Genomic DNA, 20,744 nt, shown 5'->3' with positions numbered 1-20,744 from the left:
GCCTCTTCTGAATCCTCGATGACCACATGTTAAACCAGTTAGTTCACCATGATGTTCACAACGCTCAGCTGTTGTAATAGTGTGATTGTTCACGTAGCAGAGTTGTCATTGTTCACTGGTGGTTTGTGTTATATTAAATCTCTTTGGGGTGACAAATATCACGTCAGCACTAAAAAGGCATTTTATCACAGTGACCGAAGTTCTGCTCATTTGCAAATATCCTCGTTCTGTTGTGACCTTGTTTTAATGTGGTTCATCCAACTGGTAAGGCACTTTAAAACCATCTTTTATGATCATGTTCATTGTTTTCTCTCCTCAGAGCCTCCGCACCCCATTGCCCCACCTCAGCTGCTAGGCGTCGGCCCTACGTACTTGCTGATTCAGCTCAACGCAAATTCTATATTTGGAGATGGACCTATAATACTAAAAGAGGTATGTTCTTTTTGAGATGCTGAGTGCTTTTAGCAATAACTTTTATGTAAAAACACTGTAATGTTGTTAATCAGGGCATCAAAGTATTGATAGAGCTTTGATTTCAAATCAGTGGCAATTAAAGACCATAACAATCACTATTTATTATTTTACATGAAAACAGGAAATAGAATTACCTGTAAATAACATATTAAATGAATGGTTCTACATTTAGGGAACAGTTATTTATCTTGTCGCTGAGAGTTAGGTCAGAAGTTAATACTACTCTTGGTGAATATTAGGCTAGAGCCAGCAGGCTGTTCGCATATCAGGGGAAGAACAGTTAGCCTGGCTAGTGTATGTGTATGCTCAGATGAAGCAAATGAAATGTAACATGTTGGTTTGGAAGCCTTGGTAATTTCTGGAATTATGAGACTGTGAACAGTGTTACGGTGTACTGTTTATTTCAGCATGGGTAAAATTAGTCATTTCTAAATACTGTATGCATATTTTAATAAAGTTGTACGCTATTTTTCAATGACGAATATGTACAAACGATGTACCTATAGTTTTGTTTCCAACTCACTTTGGGAAAATGCATAATATTTGATATTGAACATGATTCCTGATTGAGATTGAACATCGTCATTTTTGTTTCTTTCCTATAGGTTGAGTACCGTATGACATCGGGCAGCTGGACTGAGACTCACGCTGTGAACTCTCCTAACTACAAGTTATGGCACCTTGACCCAGACACAGAGTATGAGATCAGAGTGTTACTCACCCGACCAGGAGAGGGAGGGACAGGCAAGCCTGGGCCCCCTCTCATTACTCGGACCAAATGTGCAGGTAGGACACCTACAGCCTCTCACCATGGGGGTGTTATGACTCAGTTAGCTGGTTACTGAAAGCAAACAACAAAAATACTTTTCTAAGAAATCTCTATATTGTGGTGGTTCAAAAAAATGTATGTTGATTTAAAGAAAACAAAAAACTAGATTTTTGCAAGAAAAACGTAGACAACCTGACTTCAGCGTAGTCTTCTTGGGAACACAGTTTTTCCAGCAGGTCTGATTATGTATCGATCTCTCCATCTACTGTTGTTCTTTTTGTGTTGATATCTATATTTTAGTAGGTGGAGTAATATTCGTACAATAAGCAGACAGAAGCAGCAGAGGTGTAGCGAGGGATAGAATTGGAGAAAAAAGAAGGGGGGAGTCTGAGTCAGTCTTTGGTTTCTCTGTGATCTGAGAGAAAAATGAAATACTGGAAACTTTCTTCACCTTTTATCATGTTTTCTCCTGCTTTTTCATTCTCCCAGCTCATTCCTCCTTTCTTTCTGCTATTCCTTCATTCTCTCATATCCCTCATTCCTTCTTCTTTACATCTGTCTTTCTGCATCATTCCTTGTCGGTGCCTTTCCCCCTTTCTCCCTGCCTCTCTCTCCCCATCTCCTTCGCTCTCTGTGGATCAATAGACGGAGGGCAGAAACACTGTCTGACATTTGTAGAAATAAACGACTGAAATATAAACACAGCTAGCCTGAGGGAGAGAGACAGAGCAAGCGAGAGAGGGTTGATATGGGAGAGAAAGAGACAGAAATAAAAGCAATGAGCTTGAATGAGAAACAGAATAAGGGAGCAATGGAGAGGTGATGAAAAACAATAAGGCTGGAAAAGAAAGAGAGGAGAGAATAGGAGTGAGGCGAGAGAGTGCAAGAGGCGAGAGAATGATGAAACTGGAGAATGAAAATGAAAGAGAGATGAAAACTCATAACCACAGGGCCTGACTGATGTCTGCCTGCCAACGTGTGTGTGTGTGTGTGTGGATGGATGAATGCATGTGTGCTTCTGTGTTTATTGACAGAGAGGAAGTCATAGACTTGTTCAGGCGACTCATGTATTGGACAGTTTCCTGTTTGACAGGAAAAGGAAATTAATCTTCTTCTCCTGATCCAAGCTGCAACACATTCATGTTAAATATGTTAACTCATTGTCATCCACATAATATGCTGATAACAGACCAAAGCAGGGGAATAGGGTTATGAATTTGGGAAATCAAATCTGCTCATTCTGTATACCTGAATTATCATTATTATTAATTTTTAATAGTGTATCAATTGTAAGAGGAACAAATCATTAAACTTTCAGAATTATCAAAGGGATTTTCAGACATGTAGTCATAAATTAAATACATTCCAGACACTGACAGTGCAGCATGAACAAATAATGTAATGTTCTGTTCAAAGATGTTATCAGCAGGTGAGGTTATTCTACCCTAGTTCCACTGAAACAGTTGCTCCTTTTTTTGAAACAAGCCAGAAAAAGACAGATTTGCTCTTGACAGTCAGTTAAAATAATAAGTGATTTTATGGTGGTTTATGTACCAGACTGTGACTTGGTGATATAACTGAAAACTGTGTCATGATTAGATGTTTCATTTCAGTCAGAATATTTTTTGGGGAACACAAGTAATAATTTAAGTAACAGTAATATTACCACAACAATGAACAACACTTAGAAATCGATATAGATAGAGGGGTTGACAGTCGGGTCTGTGTGCAGGAGTGTGTTGCTTAGGTAGAGGTGGTGAGGGACCCAGTGCCATCTGTGTTTTTAGACCGTGAAGCCACTCTCGTGAGGGCTACCACCTGTTTGTGTGGACGAAGATATTAAGAGGCCCAGATTACATAAAATTCTAATCCTAAACACAATACTACATTAATTGGGCCCAATTCTTACACTATATGCATTGAGTATACACTGAATAGACATAGACATCACAAGGTTAATGAAACTAAGTAGATCTTTTCAGTGTGTTCTGCTGACTCCATTTTTAAGTATGTGACATCTTCCTACCTGTTCATCTCTTCCTGTTTCCAGTGACTGAGGTCATCTACACACACCCTTGGAGTTGGATTGGGGGTGTTTGTGTTTTGTTGTGAGCATGAGGCATACACATAGACATGGGGTAGAAATGTTATTTAAATGGTAATGATTCCTTTGCGTTTTCTGTTTGGTTAGGTTTGTCTGATCCCACCACCTGTAGTTTACTGAATATTTAGTTTAATATAATGAAGACATGCACGCACACGCACACAGGAAAATATGTGCACAAACATCAGGCATAAGCCCAAGCATGCCACCACATGAAACACTGGTTAATTAAAAACCAATAAAGTTAATAAAATACTAGGCAGACATTGCACACACTGCTGAGCAATTGATATGATAACAGGAAGGTTTTCATTTCTTTCTCTCCTCTCTTCTTTTGTCCTCATGTCTCTTTTCATCTCTTCCTTTGCATTTTCTTTCTTTTTTATCTCCACTTCTTTTTCATGCTCCCCCTGTCTCTCCTCTCCAACTCTTCTCGATTTTTCTTCTGTGGTGATGTATTGCTCTTGTCTGAAGGGTGAAAAATAATCAACTTGAAGTGAAGAGTTTGTGTGTGTGCGTGTGTGCGTGTGTGTGTGTAGGTGTGTGTGTGTGTGTGACAGAAGAAAGTGATGAAGTAGCTTTTAATCCAAATCCTGAATTTTCTGCTGAAAACCTCTTGGTCATGGCAGGTTAGACACACACACGTACACACAAACCATAGCTACACTAGCATGAGCACACACAGAAGAAAGACACACATACACACACACACACACACACACACACACACACACACACAGTTCAAATGAGTCACAGTATTTCTCCTGTGTTGCACAAACTCAGCATCAGTTGGATTTATGGAAGAATAGAATTACAAAACACACATTTCCGAACACACAAACACAGATGTTGTACACACACAATGTATCGTATGGGCTTCTTTGTATATGTGAACGCAAACACACACATACATACACACACACTCACAGTCAGCAGTCCAACACTTAAAGGGTCAGGCTCTTGAAATAGCAGCTAAAGGATTTACAGGCAGAGGCGTGTGTGCTTCAGAGTCAGTCAGTTTTTCAGTGATGCTTTGTAAGTCCACGTACATGTGGTCATTTATGGCAAATTGTGGTTTAAATAAAGGTCACTTATTTGCAAGGGTAACTTTTGCATTGATAACCTGTATTTATATTTTGTAGAAACTGATTTAAACAATTCCATTTAGATCAAAAATAACAACAATGCTACATTTCAGCAGTTTGATGGAAAAAAAATTAAAAATTAAAAATAAAGGAATGAACAGCTGTAGCTGTGAACGAAACTGTGCTGAAAACGTTGTAAGCAAAGGGATTTTTTTTTTCATACAGCTCCTTTCATCACAGCCAACTCCATATGTCTACCAGTAAAACACAAACAGAAGCATGTAAGGAAGAATACAATAAAGACAGTTTTTCTCAAGAGTGCATTTTTATCACCAAAATACTGTGCAGGTGAGAGTGATTGTAGTCTTGATAAATAGTAAGTCTGATGTCTTTTCTATTTTTTGTGTAAACCAATCCTGTGAAAAGATCACAACCAACAGCCGACTTATCCTACTAACTGGTTGATATAGTCCTCATTTTAATGAGCATTGCAGCATCCTGCTGCTATACTCATACAGATTTTTGCTTTTATCCAGCAACAGTCTTCTGATGCATGGTTTGTTCTTGTATGCAGCGTGTTGGTCAAAAATTACACTTCCAAGCTGGTTTCCTAAAATTAGTTAGTCTTTTTTAAAAATGAAAGTCCATGCAATATGTGACACCTGTTTTTAAATATGCACATCTTCAGTAGGAACAAACGGGTGATGTTCTGAGACACTTAGGAAAATCAGAAAGTGAGTCCACTGAGAAACTGGCTTGAGACTTGTGTTGTTGATTTTAATGTACTAATTTTTTAGTAATAAAAAATATAGAAAACCAGTAGCTTTATCCTTTAAAGGACATTTGCTTTTGTACGTTTGTATGATTAAGGTCTTCAAGCTTTGTTCTGTTCTTTCTTTTTCTTGTTCTTGTTCTTTCTTTTTAGGCCATGTCATGCTCAGATCCTAAAAAGCTTGCTTAGTGAATCCTTTGTCATTGCTCCTAATGTTGCTTTGAGTTGTTTTATATTTTACTCATGTGCATTTCTATGTAATTATCATGCATACGGTGTGTTTTTTCTCACCTTATAAATTTAAAACTACCGCTTATCACTGCACTGTATAGATGGAAAAACAAAGTGTTTTTCGGCTCAAAATGTCTTAGTTGCTGTTTTTATAATTAGCGACTGCATTGGCAAATCAGGATCACATTCCATGTGACTTGCAAATGTAAATTGAAAACATGGTGCAGTGCAAATTAAAACATCTTATGTACTTAAATCTGGCCTAGAAAGAGACAGATACATGCAGAAAGAAATTAGAGTAAGAGACAGAAAGAATGGCTAGAGTTTCATTTGTCTTCCTCATGACAGTGGAAGGATTACCAGGAACTAATTGGACAGATTAACTCGGATTTAGCTGCATCTCCTGTCAACCTTTTCTGTTTCACCCCCCTCCTATCCTCTCCCCTTTCCTCTTTTTCACTCTCGCTTTTTCGTAATCTTCCTTCTCTTCCCTCCATGCTTTTATACCATATATTTGTTGGCTCGTCCAAATGCTTTATGTTGAGGGACATGGTTGTGGTGCCTTCAGTGTAGTTCTATTTCATTTAGTTTCATTTCCTTTGCTTTTGTTTTCTGTTGCTTAATTCTAACCTCTGGATTTTGCTGATATGAAGCTTTCCGTCCTTGGTGTTATTGTTGGTGTTTATTGGTATTGTTGTTGTGTTCAAAGCTCCATCTGTGGAGAACAAAGCCTTTTAGTTCCAACATGAATCCAGCCGTTTGTCTGTCTACTGAAGGAGGGGAAAGGGACAAGGCAGCCTCTGTGGTTTGCTGTTGGACTTGGTCCTGCTTGATTCTGGCCTCATTCCAAACTAGTTATCGTCTCTCCCTGTTCCACCTCTCTGTCTCTCTTTCCCTCCCTCATCTCTCTCTCTCTCTCTGTATCTCTCTTTCTCTCTATTCCCTTTATCTGTCACTTGCTCCCTCCAGACCCGGTTTTATTTTTCCACAATTGCTTTGTTTTTACACTCCTCTTTTTTCAATTTCTATGCTGCTCTCTTCACCCTCATGACTCTTCTTTCTTTCTTTCTTTCTTTCTTTCTTTCTTTCTTTCTTTCTTTCTTTCTTTCTTTCTTTCTTTCTTTCTTTCTTTCTTTCTTTCTTTCAATTTGTCCATTTTCTGTCTTTGTGTTTCCGCCTACCTTGCTTCCTACCTGTTTTCATTACCTACAGTAAATAGACAAAGATAAGCAGCAATGCATTATGGGTCAGGAGGGGAATGGGGTATTGAAATGCTGGTTGTGTGTGTGTGTGTGTGTGTGGGAGAGAGAGAGAGAGAGAGAGAGAAGGAAACAGAGACATAAATCTCTTTACGCAGTCACGTTGTGGGGCTCCACCTCCCATTTTTGGGGCAAAAGACCCAACAACATAAATCATAAAATTTTGTGGTTAAGGGTTAAGGTTAGGCAAGTAGTGGTTATGGTTGGAGTTAAGTTAAGTATTCAGGCAATTAATGTAATGCCCTCTAAACTGATGAAAAACAGGTGTGTGTGTGTGCGCAGCTAGTAGTTCCATGTTGAAGACCATCTCTCTGCAGTGTTAGCAAAGCAGTGTTAGCATCAAGAGAACTTGAAATCAATACAAATTATTTCCCCATGTGTGTGTACGTGCCTGTGTGTGTTTGGGGGGGGGGTTGGGATCCTAAAAGATAGGCTTATGGTGAGGATCACAATTATTGATTTGAACAGGAAGAGAGACAGAAGAGAAGGGACTGAATGAGATAAATGGGAACGTGTCAGAAATACAGGGAAAGTACAGAAAGCAGTGGGTCTCCCTTTTGCTTTATTTAAATGTCAACCATCCAATAACGGGTTGAAGTAAAAATGAAATTCTCTGACCCCTCAGCTATTAACACACACACACACACACACACACACACACACACACACACACACTCCTGTACGCACACACATTTCACCAATAATATTTGCTCTGCAGACAATTACCTGAACAATATTTCTTCCTCTGTCTTTTTTCTTTCTTCATCATGTTCTGTCTGTGTGCCAGTTTATTAGCAGGATATTTATATCTGAACGACTTAGCAAATCTGGACATGTTTGCATTTTGCTTAGAGCTCAGTGTGTGCATTTGTAAGTGTATATGAGAATTGCATTTGCCCTTGACAGTGAATTCTTCTTATTATTATTACAGTTTTTTTTAGATAAGCGACCATGTACACACACAGAAACACACACACACAGCTATGCATGCTCTGCCTAGATTTAATCTTGATTCTGTCACAACCTAAAGCACATGTGTGTATTTGGGTAATAACCAAGTGTGAGAGTGTACGTGCATGTGACTTTCTGTGCATGTGTGTGAGAGTGACAGGCAGATAATGGGTTGTCAGGACAAGCAACAAGTTTGTGTCCTTGTGTTGTCTCCTCTGAGAGAGTAGGCCGGGATAAAAACACAGACCAAGACAAAGAGGGGTTAGGAAGAGCCGTGTGTCTCTATTTAAGGGGAGCTGATTTTATTAAAAAATCCTGAAAGGACACAAGGAAGCAAATAGGTTACAACAAGACCGAGATGTAAAGAAGATGAAATGCCAACACGGAATAGAGTGATTATCAATACCAAGTCAAATGGCACTGCCTATACAGGGCTGCGGACTAACTTTTTCACTCGTAGCATTGGTGAGACAAATTTCTCATGTGGTCACAAGAACACGATTTGGTCGCTCCCCTTTACCGCCCACACCCATATTCTGGTACAGGATTGCCACAAGTATCAATACACCTTGCATTCTTATGAATAGCTTTCTCTGTAAAACCAAGTTTTGCATTGATGTAAAGATTGTTATTGATTGGAGACTGAATTTGTGGCTTCTCTTTTTAAAAAGAAAAAAAAATATCTGTCCTAGTAACTGGTAAGCTCCTCACTCCGCCTCACTTTCTGAACATCTGCTTATTAATAAATACTACTATTTACAGTTTACCGTTTCCTTTGAGAGTTCCTTTTTGACAAGCAGACTGCATCATTACTGCAGTCGATCATGTTCACTTAATTGTAGGAAGCCAAAATTGTGGTCGCTGTTGTTATTAGTTTCACTTTTCAGCCCTACCTTTACGTTAGCCATCGCGATTGAGTGTAGTGAGCTACTTTACTTGTTTAATTAAGTCAACTGAGATCTCCCTGCCTGCACCTGCACTCTTTGTCAGTTGTGTCAGAGTTGGACCTCTTGCTCTCTCTGCATTTTGTTTTTTAAAATAATCCACTGGAGATTGTTTTATTTTTTACCATAATAGCAAAATGGATTGTTTCACACGTCAGGCAGCAAAAGACCCAGGACGACTGAGGTGTCTCTGAATCAGCCTTATGATAATCATACACTCACACAAACCCTAGCCCTAACCCACTATGCAAGTCCAGAAAATGTGTCTCAAGTGACTGTAGTATAAAGGCAACTGTATCTGGCAGGTCCAGTCACTGGTGAATCAGTACTCAGACAAAAGAACCCTCCAAACAACACTATGAAAGGGGTAGTACAAAGCAGAAGTCAGGGAGTAGATACAAGAAAACTTCCAAGTCCCTGAATATCCCTTGGACTACAGTTACATCTATCATTAGAAAATAAACAGAACTAGACAAGCACTTGGAGAGCACAGACCTCCGCCAAGCAGCTCATTTCCACTATATTGTGATTTCCAGCCAATTTTAAAGTCCCGCATTCATTTTATCTACACTGTTAGATTCATGGATAATCAAAACATACCTTTAGCATTTGAATTAACATTGATATTAATAACAAGCTGACGGAGTGATGAACGGTCGTTCTGTACTCTCAAATATTTTGTACACTTACGTCTGCAGTTACTTACTGGCTTTTAAGCTGTTAGCTAACGCTATGGTACGTTGGCGTAACTACAGCGATGTTATTGCTAACATAAACAGACAGGGAGTAACTTAAGCTAGGTTAGCACAACTTTAGCAATACAACGTAAAAGCATGACCAAGACAACGAAGCATGCATCAGTCGTCATGACACATGGTAAAGAAAATTAAAATGAAACAGGAGACATGTTGAGTCATTGTTAATGTCACAACGTCGCTATGAACTTATCTGTCAGTAGCTCCGCTCAGCCCACTCCTGTAATGATGCCTGGCTGTAGCTTACTCCTGTACTACTGAGAAGACAGCAGTGAGGACTGAGGAATTAATGGAGTCAGAGCTCCATCTAGTGGACAAACGGTGCAACGACAGCATTCTGAGCGATTGTGAGATTTAACAGCGGTTACAGTTTTATGAAGAAAATAACCAGATGGTAAGAACATCACCAAAATGTAATCATCTGTTCATTGTGCCATTATCAACATTTCCTATAAATTTCATGAAAATCCCTTCATAACTTTTCGAGTTATCTTGTAAACCAACCAACAAACAGACAAACGCCGTCTAAAACACAACCTCCTCGGTGGAGATAAGAGGCCAGATGTGTAAATCTGCGTAGAGTAGTGAGGGAGAGGGCACCAAGACACCTGTGATTCCTATATTTTTTATGGGCACTTATGGCAAGGAATAATAAACAAAATTGTATATTAAATTTCTGTTAAAAAAAAAAATAAAAAAATTGTTCCAATGTCAAAAAAAAAGTCAAAGAAGCATTAGCTCTGTAGCTCTGTACTTGCTAGTCTATGCTGTCCCGTATTTATCAGGCTTTACCCTGCTAGATCAAGCCGTCACTGCTGGGTGAGTTCTAGAGGCTTTATATTAGAGCTTTACATCCTCGGGAGTAATGACATTGGTCTTGATTGAGTGATATTGTCTCTAGTTAGAGAAGTAGTTCCTATACCGAGAGCAATAACTCTTCGACAACGATTAGTAGCTCTTAAAGATAATAGCTTTCCTGTGGAAAAATGCAGCTTTTCCACGTCGACAAGTAGCCACAGCAGCTTGGCAGGCAGTATTTCCTCTGTGTGAGGTGACCCTTAGTGTTGACTGACTGGGGGAGCAGAAGTAGATAAACATTCATGTAAATGCACTGGCTGGCATATAGTGGACTTTATGAGCAGGCAGACAGCAGACAAGGAAGGGCCTGATCTTGTGTTTGCAGTCTTTACTGTGAATGTATGTGTGTGTAGGGACTGGAGGGTTATTGATCCAGTTAAATGAGCCAGTTAAGGTAATTAAAGCCCTGGGCAGCAAGGAGGGAAAGTAGATTATATTGACAATAATAGTCTGAATACACATAAAAGATGGAAACCAAAGATGTGCCTTGTAAAATTTATTGCAATTCAGAAATGGCTGAATGGCAGCATGGACCAGAAGTAGTTATTTGTAAAATACAGTTGTTTTATCCAGGGAAAATGCTGACTCAGCATGGTCATGTTTGGCAGCACAAGGTACAGTTTGTTAAAGCTGTGCACAGAAATTCTAAAGCTTGGAAACTCTTTTGACACTTTTGTAATTTACTTTTCTCTCATGTTAATTTATCAAAAATTGTTATTTTCTTCTATCTGGATATACACACTATGATCAATACTGTACAGCATATACAGTTATAATTTTTTGCACTACCCCAGTATGTTTGAGGGGACACAACTATGCTCCTTATCATTGTGGATATCCTTCTTTCTTCCCTGTTTTTCTGTAGAACCCATGCGCACTCCTAAGAGGCTGAAAATTGCCGAGACCCGGTCTCGTTTGATCGCGGTGGACTGGGAATCGCTGGGTTATAATATCACCCGCTGTCACACCTTTAACGTCACCATCTGTTACCATTACACGACTGCCAACAACCACAGCAAAGCTGATTGCTTGGACATGGATCCTAAAGGTACTGCTTAATATCACTGTGGATACAGATTTTGCTAGCAAACATGTAGAAATTTTTAACAAATTAGAGATTTTCAATTGCTGACTGAGAACTGTCTGGTTAGTAAGACATAGCTTAATTTAGGTGCTGAAATATTGTGTAATGAAAAGATTCATATTCCAGTAAATAGTCCAATTGGAATGGACTGTTGATTAACAGTGGGACCAGTACTATTAGCAACCATATTGTTTTCAAGGTTGTCATTTGATTTAATTGTATTATCCAAACTACTGATTAAATTGGCATCAATTTACATTTAAAAGTATACGCAAGACAGTATCATGTAGATACAACCAGTCCTTGAAAACTAATGTTTTGCTGTTTATTCTGCTCATTATAATTGTAATTGTAATTATCATTGCAAGTCTTTGGTTCTTGTTGGTTGGTCAGACCAAACGCATTTAAAAATCATTTACATGTAATATGAAGAAACACATTTTTGTTTAACAATAGAATAATTTTTTTTTCATTGCTTTTTCCTCTCAGCACCACGCCACCTGGTGGGAAACCTGCCACCCTACACCAACGTTAGTCTTAAGATGATACTGACCAATCCAGAGGGGCGCAAAGAGAGTGATGAAACCATCATACAAACTGATGAAGATGGTGCGTTACATTACACACACACTTTTTTAATTAATTTGTATATTTACTACCCCATTTAAAAGGTATTGGTTTACATTCATTTGTTGTTTGTATGTTACCCTATCAATTAGAGAGTTGAATGTAAATATATGTAAAACTGCTGCCATGACTTTATACTAAAACTGTTGAGAAGTGGAGCAAATTACAAAATAATTCAGTCCTTCAAACTTTTGTTGAACTATAACTTTGGGACACCAAAGTGAGATACCAAAGTCCCTGCTGTCTGTCTTTCGTCTGTATTTTTCTGTTTCGTAGGAGTTTTCTCATTTCCAGAGTAGAATTTTACTGTTAGTTTTATTATTATTTTATGATTTTGTATGTCTGTGTGTCATAACAGTTCCAGGTCCAGTTCCCAGTCAGTCTCTCAGAGCCACTCCATCTGAAGAGACAATAAGTCTGTACTGGAAGGAACCAGCTGAACCCAATGGAGTCATCATACAATATGAGGTGATAACACTAGTAGAAGCTTTTGTAGGAACCAAAGTACCAGCATGCTCCTTTACAAGAATGTTAAACACTGGTTTATGTCTTTCTACTCCACCTCAGATCAGCTACAGCGGTGTGCGATCGTTTGACCCTTCGGTGCCTCTGCAACGACCAGGACTCACAGTGTCTCTGCCTTCAAACGCTACCCATCACATGTTTTCCCAGCTTCACCCAGGTGTTACGTACCAGCTCTCGATTCGAGCATCTACCTCCAAAGGGTTCGGTCCTGCAACGACGCTTAACGTGACTACTAATATTTCAGGTAAAAATAGATTTTAACAGGTGGTGTTGATACAAATATTTTTGGTATCACGTTTGAGTTTCACAATAGTACAACTAATGCTTACTTATGTCTCTATGTAGCCCCAACTATAGATGAGTACGATGGGTCAGAGGCTTTTCTAAATGAAACTGCAACAACCATCACTGTCCTGCTCAAACCTGCCCAGGCCAAGGGAGCGCCCATCAGGTACATCTATCTTTCACAGCAACCTGTGTTTGGCTAGTCACTAGTCCTTACTTTTGGCGTGTAATTGGAGTGCATATTGTACAGAGGTAGTTCCATGTTTGATCAAAAGCTGTCAACAGGGCATAGAAATAAAATGAATTACATTTTTTGTGAGCAATACAGTAGTCAAGCTTAAACTTTACAGTGCAACCAGGTACATTTTTTTTTTTTTTCACATCAACAAAAAGGGTAACTCTAATTACATTGACAAGATCACATAAATACGACACATAAATGCATGATATATTTTGGAAATTATTCTTTCGTATTTGTATTCCCACAGTAAATGCTAAATACTTACATTGTCTTCTTGGCTACAGTGCATACCAGATTGTGGTGGAAGAAGTGAATCCTCAACGAACACGTCGACAGGCTTCCTCTGACTGTTACGAGGTAAATGTTAATCTATTCTATGTACATTTAATAAGCCGTGCCCCTGCAACCTATCTAATACATGTGAATCCTAACCCTAACATACATTATGTAACAATTTATTTTATTTTGACCACTAGGCTTATTGGACCTTTGGATCTCTGCAGACTTTATATGTATATATATATACCAACTTTGTACCATTTTGAGTAGAAATGAGGTCAAATTTCACTCACTGGGCTTCTTTGAGATGTCAGAAATTACATTTAACCATTAAGACAAATTTTTCTGTTCAGGAATACAAGTAGATACCTACAGTCGTGACTTCATAATCCAACCCTTCACAATCTGAAAACCTTTCTATCCGACAGGTTTTTAGGAAAAACGAACGGAACCCATGAAAAATAGCCTTAACATACCGACAGCCTTGGATTCCGACTCTGACGTGAAATTTTATGTCACAAATAAGGATAATAATTATCTGACTAAACAATCCGACAGATTGGCTACGTTCAGACTGCAGGACTTCATGCTCAATTCGGAATTTTTTTTTGTGAAATCCGATTTTTTTGCAAGTTCATTCATATTTCCAATTAATTACAACTTGTTTGTGATCTGCTGTGTGAACTTCATACGACCCAAAAGTGTCCCACATGCGTAGAAGAGGACACAACAACATCACACGCAGCGAGCATGCTCAGTGTTTGCGGAAGTAAACACGGATGGTAATGGTGGAGCATATCTGCCACTATATATCTGCTCGCTGCCGCCACCAATGGTGGAAACAGAACTGTGATCGCTAACTAAACTGGCATCAGCAGCGAAGTACTGCCTGTGCGTTCTGGCCACTTCCACCCCATTGGAGCGCTCCCCTGGGGTGGAAGTGGTCCCCCCAACCGCGCCAAATATTCAGATATTCATCATTAATTGGATCTGTGTTGTTCAGACTGTCATGAAACGACCACATACAGGTTGCATAGGAGGAAAAAAACGGATTTGGGTCACTTCAGCCTGCTGTCTGAACGTATTTGCCTTTGATGTCAACTAACGGTCCTGTGCACAAGTGCACCGGTCAATTAGGCGTGAAATCCAGCCATGCGAAGTGTTCCAACACTGAACTAAGTATTATAACAACTATAAACAATGAATATTAACAACAAATCACCCTTCAAGCATCGAGCCCTCCTTGGATCTCGACCTCCGTCTTGACAATCCGACAGCCTTGCTATCTGACATAAAAGAAGGTTTTAGGTTTAGTGTCGGATTATCAAGTCATGACTGTATAATTTGACATCTTGATCAGAAGTTTATTATAAAACAGTAAACTTGAAAAATCATGGATTACAATAATAGTTATATTGTAGCATTAAAAATATCCTTTTGATTAAAGGGATTCTATGCACTGGTGCATAAACCATTACAGAAACATAACATGATTTTGGCAGTTACCAATGCTGTTCATTTAGGGCAGCAGTGGCATAAATCTTACATTGGGTGGTGATCGAATACATTTGTTAAGCACTGATTATATTGCATTTGTCAGTCAGATTTATAGACATTGTTTTATGTACATTGTTTGAATGTAGACATATATTCTTTGAAGTAATCTTTGTTTACTAAAAGATCTTCAGTTTAATTGAAAATATAAGCTCTCCACAGACATGAGCTATGCAACAATTTTGGCTACACCAGTCTGTTAAAGTAATGGCATTCAGTCATAGGTCATTTTTACACTAATGTTCCTTACAGCTTCATCTAGGCTCATCTGCCAGTGTGGTGAAGAGAGCTGTGGTACGCTTGTGGCATTTTTTAGTGTATTTTTTACGTTTGAGATTGGTCATCAAGGTTAAGAAGCGACTAATAAGCAAAAGACTAAACCTTAACCAATAGTAAACTTATCAACTTGGGGGAAAGGATCAGTCTTACGGCAAGTGACACTGAATACTTTGCTTTACTTCAGACAGGTGAACTGTCAGACATAGTCACAGTTTATAAACTGCGGTTTAATTAGTTTTTACATAGCAGTGGTCCTATGGTAAGTCTTGAGCTGTAGAAAAGCTATTGAAAAATGACATTATTGTAAAATCTAATGTGTTTACGAGAGTCAAAACGTTTTTTTTCTGTCATACCAAGTTTATTATTACTTTTTTTTTTTTTGATAACAGAGACTTTTTCAGTTTCACTGTCAAATCTGCATGCCTAGCCATTAATGCGACTGCATCGAATTTGGATTTTACTGTGTGAAAGCAATACATAAATGTTGGTAAATCTGACCTAGTAACTTCTTCTATGAAAAAGTTATCACAGTGCTCATGCAGCTATGAAGCTGATACTTGTAGATGCCTGAAAGGAGTACATGTCTGAAAGAGACTATATATTGCATTTGTTAACCACATTTATAAATGTATTGTATCAACTGGTCGAGGCAGATGGCTGCCTTTCCTGAGCCTGGTTCTGTCTGAGGTTTTTTTCCCCTCCCTTGGGGGTGGGGGTTTGGTTCCTTCCCACTATTGCCAACTGCTTGCTCAGAGGGAGTCCAAAGGGTTCTCTGTTTAAATGTGTGAGGTTTATACCTTACCATGTTACCTATGTGACGACATATGTTGTAAACTGCGCTAAACAATTAAAATTGAATTGAATTGAACTGAAATGTAAATACTTTCTTTGCCCAGGTACCAGTTTCCTACCACAGTGCATCTAGTGGTGGATCCCCATATTATTATGCTGCCCAACTTTCCCCTAGCAACCTGCCTGAGCCACTTCCTTTTACTGTGGGAGACAACAAGACATACCAGGCAAGTCTTTTCATCTGAATAACCCTTTATGCATGTAGTGCAGCAAAAATAGCAAATAAAAAGCACTGTCAGCTTACAATACAAAAGTATTAGGCTGTGCAAAACACTCATGGAAATCAATGTAACAGGAAAGGGGAAAATCAAACTGGAGTTAAGTTGGTTTGTTACAATATACTTAGAACTCATTTATTTTGTTTTAAGCATGATTAAACTTACAACCAAAAGGATTTACAGAGATATGCAAAATATTATCCAAGGCTACATTGTCCAAATTGGTAGATAGTCTTCTAAATGTTGTAAATACCTGCAGGAAAAAGTGAAATCAGTAGAGATCAATCCATGTTTTGCATCAAATAAAGTTAAACTTTTTTTTGCTCTCCAGGGTTTTTGGAATCCTCCACTAGCTCCAAGGAAGAACTACAACATCTATCTTCAAGCTGTCAGCAGCACAGAGAGGGTAAATAAACACACACACACACACACACACACACACACACACACACGCAATGAACTAGCAACTGTCACCTGTTAGCTGCTCTGAGTTGATATAATCCGTGTACACTTAACTGTGTCATACATAGTACCCAAAACATGTTGTGCATACATGTACAGTGTTTTATATGCAAATATTCATTCTTTTGGTTAGTCTGCTGTACAGGATTCAGCTTTATTCTTTTTGTCTTTTTCTACAGGAAACTAAGACGCAGTGTCTGAGGCTGGCAGCTAAACGTAAGAATACACTGTCATTGTTGAGAACACGTTCTCTACATTCTCTAAATTAGTGTTAGATTAGATACAGCTCTAATTGGTAAAAATCAGGGTTTAAATTTTCCTTGTCCACTAATAGTCATTCATTCCAGGCATTTGTTGATGAGTTGTTACACAGTTCTGATATTAATTGATTATTCGAATATTGATTTTTGGGAGCAGATTGTTGCACAGCATGTGTCAGAATCTGACTAGTCACTTACTAATATGCAGGTTTTGTTCAACAGAGATTGGCATGTTTCTGTATTAGAAATGATGGTTTAATATTTGTGTTAGAGAGAGAAAACATAATCATGTTACGGCTCTTTGTGTGCACATTTAGCTTCTGTAGAAGGAGTCTAAATGTCAGGTTTTTACTCGTAGCCATATGTTGATAGATTAGCAGAAAGGCTTAAATTGTGTGGAGTTAATCCCTGTGCAACCACACAAGCACACAGACACATAAAAACACATGTAAGTGGCACACACTGTTTTGAGGAAAGATTTTTAGAAATGCGGCTAATGGATCAGAATGTATCTGTGTGGAGTAAGAAAAAGGATAAACAGAAAAATATATTATCGTGTTTTCAATGAAACTGACAATCCTACACTGTTGTTTAGTCAGTAGTCTTGAGCCTCAGAGGACAGCGAAAGTATTTTAGTGTTTATTTGGCTAGAACTAAAAGACAAACGGAGGTGAAAGGTTGACTGAAAATAAGATATGCTTATGTTCGCACCAAAACTATTACTGTGTTGTGATTATGTTCTCCCTGGGTCCTATTTTTCCTGTTTTTTCAAGGTGTGATCGAGCTGTGGCAAAGTAGAAATGTCTAATACCATTGTGTCCGACACACAACAATTAACCACAGCTGCAACTAATTATTATTTTCGTGATGTCTTTACCATTTTTTAGATTGATCTATTAAACAACAATGCAGAGTATAATTGCTTGAAATGTGATTAAAACCATAATAGTTAATATTAAATTTTCTGTAAGTTGACTAATGGATTAATGGATTTTTTGTTTATTTGTTTTTGTTTTCCCTGCTGTCATAACAAGACAGCAGTAATTGATAACCAAAAAGCAGATGTTTGGAGCTCACATTTTTTTAATTCATGTGGATGTCAACAGATTTTAATTTTTCACTCTTATTATAAAGGTTTAGAATATAAAAATAGAAGGTTTATGTCACCTTCCAGACCATCCACTAAGGTGCAGTAAACACAGAGTCGTGGTATTTGATTACCATCCTTGTGAACTGTCAGTTCAATGGGTATTATTGTTCGAAGGTACAATACAGTGTAATACTAGTTCTTCTAGTGCAGAAGATTTAAAAACCTGCACAATAAAAGTGGCATCATTTGGACCACAATCAGCTGTAATGATTGTAAAATCGCTATGGCTGATTAAGTCCGGTTGATTTTTATTTGTTTAAAGATCCATCAAGGGACAGGCACTTCAAGCTAGCTCAGGCTGAAAATTCTGTGATGTGTGATGATTTTCGAAAGACTAGGTTGAAAGGAAGCAGAACTGTTGTATGAATAGATTTTTAAAAAGAAAAAAAAAAGAAACATGTGAGTCAACAAAACCTCACAGTTCACCTTTGTTCTCTTCAGGTTAGAGTTTTAGTGTGAACAACATGTGTGACTGTATAGTCTCATAGGGATTTTATCCTGCTGGACTGATCAGAGGTGTGGTACAGTTTCTCCTCTGTCTTTAAGTGTCAAGTTTCCATCATAGAACAAGTCAAGTTGTGGGAAGTGACTGACTTTCCAGGGTCATCAAATTTCCAGATTGCTGGTGGTTGTACTTACTACAACAGGTGGTCACTTCACCCAAAAGCTGCAAAAGCATGATGACTGTTTCTGTTTCTAGCCTGGGGACTTCTGAGTAAAGCTGAAAGACTTTAGGAAGGATTTTAGATTTTTCTTTTCATTAAGGGAGACGGATACACTAATGGACAGAGAGGTCAGACGACTGTCCCTTCCTTTCTGTCTGTGTTTCTCCGCATGTGTGTGCGCGCTCAACCGCACATCCGGGAGGGAGGATTAAGTGATGGTGGTCCTATTAGGTCATCTGGGGTATTGTGTATTGTCATTGCTGCCCCAGGGTGTTTTGAGTACGTGTGTGTGTGCGCGCATACGTGTGTGTCTGTGTGCAGAACTTGTGAGTGTTAGTGTAGTGACCTAGATCATTTTACAGACATTAGGAGCCAGTGCTGACATTATGAGGTCAGGCTGAAAACCTTTTAAAATTTTGATTTGTATTTGTTGTGTGTTGTTTTGATTTCTTTTCGTAAGTGATCCTATGACACTTTTGGAAAGGAACATGTGTCATCTCCTAGGTGTTAACCACAAATTATAACTAAAGCCTGACAGAAATACCAAATTACAAGGATTCTTAAGGATAAATAAAAATGTAGAACAGTTGGTGGGTGTCATACAGTTTTAACCGAGACTAGTTTAACAGGTATAAGTAACTATAAACTGTAGTCAAACTATACAACACTTTCCGAAATTCATATTGAGTGTTGTCTTTCTTCATAAAGCATGGCTTGTGTTTAAAAGAATCAAACAAACTTTAAAACAAAAGATTGGGACGTTTTATATTTTTCTATTTATCAACAAATCCAGTGGAAAAACCAAAGTGAACAATGAACTGATTCTTTTAAGGGTTAGGGTTAGGTTTAGATTAATTCTCTGCTGGACAGAGAACTCAGGTTAGCGTCACAGCTATAGACACTGTACATTATTCTAAGTTCATCCCACATTCACCATGTTGCAGCCATAAATACTAGTTAGAGGTCCAAAAAATGTTTTTATGTGCAGCTGGAAATAGACCTTAAAAAATGCGTTGGTACCCTCTGTTGGAGCGGCATCTGCCCAAAACTACTAGTCCTGGCAGTTTTAGTAAGTAATTGATCTGAGGAATCAAAAGAGACTGGTAAAGTCAAGGTGGTGACAAGAAAGATCACAGGAAAGTTGTACTGTAATGCTGTTACATAATGTTGCCAGGCTGGAGGGATACAATTCAAAGATTTGGTGGAAAAAAAAAAACAAAAATAATATGTTAAGGTCCGAATATTGAGGCTGATAGAGTGTGAGGAGGAGATTACGTTTATCTTGTTGATATTTAGCATAAGAAGTGGATTATTTTTTGATAGATGTTCTGCAATATGTTGATTTTTGTGCGTATGTCTTTGAGTTGGATTATTTGGATTATCATAATACATGATAATGTTCTTACGTCGCAGTATGAACTATTCAGGCATTATGAGATCAGATCGCTAAATGGAGCTTGGGAGCCTGAAAGCAGATGCTTTCAGTCTTTCTGTTGACTTTCTGTCCATGACCAACAGGGTTTAAAGCCCTCTACAGGATGTAGTCTGCCTGAAACGTCATTGGTGAATTATATTCCAAACAGACGAAATCAGGGAGTTCAGTCAATTCTCCAAAGTCATCAGGAACAGAAATGAGTTTTACTACAAGCAATATACGGTGACATTGGTGCAGAAACATTGAACAGCTACAGACAAATTGCATTTTAAAAACATTTCCCAATGAGAGCATGATGCCAAGGATACTCTGAAATACACAGAAAAGAGAGCACAAGACACACAGGCAATTGATTATTCCTTTGCTTGTGTATAAGCAGTCAATGCCTGTTTGTTTTTAATGTTTTCTTTAGTATGATTGCAGCTGAGAGTTGAAGTGGTAAGTGTGCAGAGTTCGGTGGTTCAGTACATTTACCATCAGGTGGTGATGAGCAAGCTGAGTGTTCTTAGCTCCACTGACATACCTGTAAAACATTGTCAGCTTTCATTGACACTGTCTGTTCACAGGACTTTGTCTTATGCTGTACAGGAATTGTACAATTGTAACATTAACTATTTTGTCCTAAG

General features: G+C 38.4%; 1 protein-coding gene across 4 annotated transcripts in view; it reads left to right on the top strand.

Annotated features, from left to right (window-relative positions):
- The window catches only part of ptprk (protein tyrosine phosphatase receptor type K), a 118,256-nt gene that overhangs the window by 67,593 nt on the left and 29,919 nt on the right, over positions 1–20,744 (top strand). For all 4 annotated transcript variants that reach the window (XM_008284533.1, XM_008284525.1, XM_008284516.1 and 1 more), the window contains exons 9-19: positions 320–432; positions 1,080–1,260; positions 11,068–11,250; positions 11,776–11,895; positions 12,272–12,381; positions 12,481–12,682; positions 12,784–12,889; positions 13,249–13,321; positions 15,973–16,095; positions 16,478–16,552; positions 16,788–16,824. In XM_008284533.1, the coding sequence (XP_008282755.1) occupies positions 320–432; positions 1,080–1,260; positions 11,068–11,250; positions 11,776–11,895; positions 12,272–12,381; positions 12,481–12,682; positions 12,784–12,889; positions 13,249–13,321; positions 15,973–16,095; positions 16,478–16,552; positions 16,788–16,824 (1,323 nt within the window). The remainder of the gene's footprint in view (positions 1–319; positions 433–1,079; positions 1,261–11,067; positions 11,251–11,775; positions 11,896–12,271; positions 12,382–12,480; positions 12,683–12,783; positions 12,890–13,248; positions 13,322–15,972; positions 16,096–16,477; positions 16,553–16,787; positions 16,825–20,744) is intronic.

The sequence above is a fragment of the Stegastes partitus genome, unplaced genomic scaffold, assembly GCF_000690725.1.
Source record: "Stegastes partitus isolate 25-593 unplaced genomic scaffold, Stegastes_partitus-1.0.2 Scaffold9, whole genome shotgun sequence".
Taxonomy (NCBI): domain Eukaryota; kingdom Metazoa; phylum Chordata; class Actinopteri; family Pomacentridae; genus Stegastes; species Stegastes partitus.
The sequence above is the reverse complement of the archived record's forward strand: the minus strand, read 5'-3'. Positions and strand labels throughout refer to the sequence as shown.